This window comes from Theropithecus gelada, chromosome 4, assembly GCF_003255815.1.
Source record: "Theropithecus gelada isolate Dixy chromosome 4, Tgel_1.0, whole genome shotgun sequence".
In the NCBI taxonomy this organism is placed as follows: Eukaryota; Metazoa; Chordata; class Mammalia; order Primates; family Cercopithecidae; genus Theropithecus; species Theropithecus gelada.
Window position 1 is genome coordinate 113,156,230 of NC_037671.1, and position 6,000 is coordinate 113,162,229.

Here is a 6,000-nt window from a genome sequence, read left to right on the forward strand (position 1 = left end):
TTGTTGTTCCATTTATAGTTCACAGGCAGAGTAGATTTAGCATAATTCTTAAGGGCCCTAGGATTTACAGAATGGTGAATAAGCATTCATTTCAGTTTAAAGTTACCACTTAGTATTAGCCCTTAACAACAGAGTCAGCCTGTCCTTGAATCTTTGAAATCAGGCATTGACTTCTCTCTAGCTCTGAAAGTCCTAGATGGCATCTTCTTCCAATATAAGGCTGTTTTGTCTATATTGAAAGCCTACTGTTTAGTGTAGCCACCTTTATCAATTATCTTAGCTAGATCTTCTGAATAAATTACTGCAGCTTCTACGTCAGCCATTTGCTGCTTCACCTTGAAGTTTTATGTTATGCAGATGACTTCTTTCTCTAAACCTCATGAACCAACCTCTATGAGCGTCAAACTTTTCTTACACAGCTTCCTTACCTCTCTCAGTCTTCACAGAATTGAAGAGAGTTAGGACCTTGCTCTGGATTAGGTTTTGGTTTAAGGAAACGTTGTGACTTGTTTGATCTTCTGTCCAGGCCACTCAGACTTTTTAAATTTCAGCAACAGGCTGTTTTTGCTTTCTTACTCACATATTCACTGGAGTAGCACTTTTAATTTCCTTTGAGAACATTTCCTTTGCATTCACAACTTGGTTAACTTTCAAAAGAGGCCTAGCTTTTGGCCAGTCTCTGCTTTCGACATGCCTTCCTCACTAAGTTTAACCATTTCTAGCTTTTTATTTAATATGACAGATGTGTGAATCTTCCTTTCACTTAAACACTTAGAGGCCACTGGCGGGTTATTAATTGGCCTAATTTCAATATTGTTTTCTCCGTGGGAAATAGGGAGGCCTGAGGAGAGGGAAAAAGATGTGGGAATGGCAGGTCAGTGGAACAGTCAGTATTCACACCATAGTCATCAATTAAGAATTAACTAAGTCTTATATGGGCATGGTTCATGGCCTCCTAAAACAATTGCAAGAGTAACATCAAAGGTCACCTTAAAATATATAATAATGATGAAAATTGTGAAATATTATGGGAACTACCAAAATGTGACACAGAGACACAAAGTGAGCACATGGTATTGGAAAAATGGTGCCAGTCGACTTGCTTGACACAGGATCACCACAAGCCTTCAATCTGTAGCAAACACAGTATCTGCGAAAAACAATAAAGGGAAGCGCAGTAAAATGAGATGTCCCCATATGAGTTGGTCTGGCTAAACCACAGAAATGTAGTCCGGGTTGCCATCTCCCAACAAATCTAGTAGCCATCCCTGGGGTGTAGCAAATCAACCCAATTCCATGTGGTCTATTGAGCTCAGGAACCTGGGGACACTAGATGGAATAGGAGAGACTTCAATAAGAGACTATATTAGTTCCCAGACTTAGTCCAAACAGTGGTGGGAAAAGAAGCCAGAACTAAAAGGCATGTGCAGAATGCTTATGACAACATGTTTAAATATAAATATGGAAGGTTTGTATGTGAATATATCATGAAATAACTGTGGTTCACAGGTCCTATTCCTTGCTAAATAGTGAGGATCGAGGAAAACAATCTGGACTCTGGTTATTTACCACTTGTGGGGTTGTTCTAACATGGTATTTCAGTGCAAAGCTTTAGTTCTGTTCCTCCAACCATACCTTTATTGCCAAGTATTTTTCCCCATTTCCCTTTCCAACATATTTTACCAATTCCAAGAGGATTCACATTTAGTGAGGAAGAGGGAAAATCCTAAATCATTGCAGAATTTAATTTCTGTACACTTTTCAAATAACACTGCATTGATTATCTTAATGTTTATTCTGCATTCCTATTCTTATATCTCCTCTCAAAGATTTCACTCCAAGCAATTGATCTGCTTCATCGTTAGTAAGAGGTCTTTGGATGTATAAGAATGTTTGCTAGTCCTTGCCAGGCAGATGTGAGATATGAAGCATACCTGCTCATTGCATGCCCTGCCACACTCTTGGTTTCCTACTTTTGACACAGTAGGACTTGTCAGGATACAAAACTGTGGGGAGTTGGCATTTTATATGCATGTTAATTTTTGCCAGGGAACTCTTTTCTGCCAGTAGATTTTTATCTTCTTATCAATATTGCCAGCCTCCACCAATCACAGAATAGGAGGAGGTGAATTCATATTCTAGCTAGGAAATTTCGGGTACCTCGACCATGATTAGAAATTGTCAAAAACTCCTGAATGAATGCATAGAAACCGTAAAACCAAGTAAGCAAAGACATCTGTAAACTAAATTTCTGGTTTAAAAGACTTAATTTCCTTTTTTTGTTGTTGTTTAGTGCAAATTTTGAAGGAGAAAAGTACATAAGGTTTTGTAGTGTGAAAAGATGAACTCAAGACTTCTGGTAGTTGAATTTGCTCTTTGAAGTTTCTCTAAAATGTCACAAACTTACAGTTACTTAATTGAGGTCTCTTGAAAAAAATGTTATTTAATGTATTTGCTCTTGTTTCTTTTTAGGTCAGTCTTGATTCTCGAGTTAGAGAGGTGATCAATAGAAATCTGTTGGATCCTAATCCTCACATGTATGAAGACGCCCAACTTCAGATATATACTTTAATGCACAGAGATTCCTTTCCAAGGTTTTTGAACTCTCAAATTTATAAGTCATTTGTTGAAAGTACTGCTGGCTCTTCTTCTGAATCTTAATGTTCATTTAAAAACAATCATTTTGGAGGGCTGAGATGGGAAATAAAAGTAGTTAAATAACATCAGAAACTGAGTTCCTGGAGAACTACAGTTTAGCATTCCTCAGGCTACTGTGAAAACACAACCATTATGGTCTTTGTCTCCATTTTTATCAAGGTTTTCCATGGTTAAGTTTGGCGAAAATACCACACAAAACAATGAATTGCCAAATCGTTTGTTTTATTCAACACTCATTCTACTTGCAAGCAAAGTGTATTTGTAGTCCTATGAACAGTCTCCTCGTGTATCTCCAGAGACTGCATGTGCAAAGTAAAACTGCTTCATTTGCCACGTAGTTGTTGTAATATTTAATCCAATAGCATAACTTATCTCTGTATTTAAGGACTTTTGTGCAATATGGTCTTAAGAAATAATTGCCAAAAAAAATCGGCCATGGTTTGCATTTTTTAACATACTCTAAGACAGAAAAAAGCAATTTTTACAATGTAACAATGGTATTCAACATTCTATATACTGTGTTTAGTACACTAATTTTGAAGCCAATATTTCTGTACATGAAAAAGAGCTATTTATCTCTGTTTGTTGGAAAATCCTAATGGGGATTCCTCTGGTTGTTCACTGCCAAAACTGTGGCATTTTCATTACAGGAGAGTTTACTATGCTAAAAGCAAAAAACAAAAAACAAAAAAAAAGAAGAAAAAAAAGCACAAAACAATTTGAAGATATCCTATCTCAATGACAAATCAAAGAGTGATACTGCTTTTAATTGTAATAGAAGAAAATGAATTTATGTATATATCAGATGTCCAATACTGTAATTAATTTATTAAAGACTGGCTCTCCAGTTTTAAAATGGTTGTGTAAAGTTATGTACTTCAGCAAGAAAAAAATAATAATAAGCTTGATAACTTAGTTTTGGAATATAAACAGAAGGACTTAATAAAGGAATGCCTACATGTAGCACTGTAAAACATTTTGATGAATAGCATCTGTCCTGTGGCATATTTTCCTTGAAAGTGAAATCCAGTGAAAAGCTGTTTTTACCAGGAAAAGTTTTATAAGGGTTATGAAGAAAATAATTCTCTACTTCAGACCTTAACTGTTTTCACAGAATATCTTAAGGATGACATTTTAAAGATGTTTAAACCAAACTATTCGTTTTCATCCATAATTAAAAGGCAGTACAGTGCTCAAATTTTCCAGCTGCCATATTATTTTTTATAAGTACACTAAATCTTTACGACAAAAACACTTGCCTGACATTGTCATGTACTTCTGACCTTCAAGGAAACAATATTCTGTCATGCAGAAAAGTGATAATTAAAATAATCAGTGTCATATTTATATCAAAGTGTTACATTTGAATATTAATATCCCCTGAAGACTATTTTTTTAATATTAAAGTGAATGAATATAATACTGAGTAACCTAAAATGAAAGTTTTAAAAAGATTTATATCCACTGAGAACACTGGCCTTATATTAAGGATGATATTACAGTTACAGGTTTTCTTTGTCATTTTTTTAACTACCTCTCATTTTTTAATTTATTAAGCATATTTTTTAAAAAAACGAGTGTGGGGGTTTCTTTTTAAATTTAGTTTACTTGAAAGGCTGGCATCATAAGTTTCTTTTTCCATAAACTTAAAACATTTCAAAAATAGTTTTTTTAAGCAAGTATGATTTTCTAATTTATATAAAATTCAGGAGACATGAATAAAAGGGCTATTATCTATTCCCTATGCAAATATTTTAACTGTTGCAGTGTTTGACAAAATGGGATTTTTAAAAAATTGCGGAGTAGAAAACAAAATATTCTGTTTACACTGGCGTTGCTGACTATCCTACCATATTCAGCACTTTTAAATACGTTATTTATGGAAATGTAGTTAAAATGCAAGATAGAAAATATTTATAATAATCATTTCTTTTAACAAATGCCTGTGTTTTCTGAAAGTGTTAGTGTGTTGACATATTTTATTCATGTCATTTAAATACTCTTTGAATAATAGTTTTCAGTAATATGTTGAAAAAAGATAGCTATGAAGATGTTTACAAAAGTCATATTTTTTCCTAAAGAGTAAAGAAAAACCTAAAAGAATCATCACTTCTATTGTGAAGTTCTATTGTTCCTAAATTATTTAATTTTTTTTCTTGCTTAGAATTGAGTTTATTATGCTACTATGATATATACACATGTATGGTGTAGTATCATATTTGTTTCTGTGTTTGAGGCACAACAAATTGGTGCACATGACTAGAAAATATGTAATATACTGTGATACACTGCATGCATCCATCTTTTTAAATGTAGCCTTTATATTCTTGTTGTTACTATATATGATGGTGACCTGCTAGTCATAAGTTATCTTTATAAGATACTTTGGACTATTAGATGAATTGTCTGTTTGACAATATCTTTAATATTTTACCAAATGTAAAAGATAAGGGCCCTTATAAAGAGTCCTAATCTCTAACCTGGGCATTTGTAGAACACAGATTTTAAAGTTGGTATATATCCTTTTGAAACCTGATTAGGAAGTTGTGCTAAGAAAGATTCTAGAGCAGATTTACACATCAGATGTTGATAACCATATGCTATGTGAGCATTTCTGTGCTAAACTCATGTTTTTGGGTGAGGGAGGGTTTCTCATTTAAGAGTATGTCTGTATATTTGCAACTCTACTAATTTTCTAAGTATGATATAATTCCTTCGTTTAAGTTACAGAGCTATTATAAATAAACAAAAAAGCCTTCAACTGGTGTCTATGCTACCATTCCAAGAGCACAATATTTGTTTTATTAGAATTTGAGTTTTCCTAGTGAGCAAATTCCTCCCTGGGGAAAAATTAGCACTTTAAAATGGACACTTTGTGTTTTCGATTGTCAAGGTATCTTTGTATACTGTTAGAATTTGCTGATGCACACAGAAAGAGATTAATGCACTTTCTATAGTGCCTAACTTTAGATGTATCTATAAAAGAAAGAAAGTAGAGGATATAGATTATGTATATATAAATAAATTGGAGAGCCAGATTTCTTCAGAGATTGATCTTGTACATTAATCACACCAGTGATGGATGGATGGCACTTCTTTACTCGGGCTGTTATGATGTTATCCAAAGGTAGTATAGATGCTCTGACAGTGTTAGAGTGTGCACATGAACCACAAGAGCAAAACACAACTTTGATACTGAAGTTATTAAATGCAGAACTCAAGACCATAATGTGATCTTTTTTTTTTTTTTTTTTTTTAAATCTTAAAATATGTACATAGAATGACCAGTTCTGATATGTGGTCATAGTGCATGGTGTGTTTATTAGTATCCTTTAATGCTGC

General features: G+C 33.6%; 1 protein-coding gene across 3 annotated transcripts in view; it reads left to right on the top strand.

Moving 5' to 3' along the window:
• Nucleotides 1–3,514, top strand: part of RGS17 (regulator of G protein signaling 17) — a 119,470-nt gene extending 115,956 nt beyond the window's left edge. For 2 of the 3 annotated variants that reach the window (XM_025383248.1, XM_025383250.1), the window contains exon 5: nucleotides 2,473–2,720. In XM_025383248.1, the coding sequence (XP_025239033.1) occupies nucleotides 2,473–2,661 (189 nt within the window). In that variant the 3' untranslated portion in view covers nucleotides 2,662–2,720. Of the gene's footprint in view, nucleotides 1–2,472 lie in introns of all 3 variants that reach the window. The other variant, XM_025383249.1, reaches the window with a different exon arrangement.
• The last annotated feature ends 2,486 nt before the right edge of the window (nucleotides 3,515–6,000 follow it).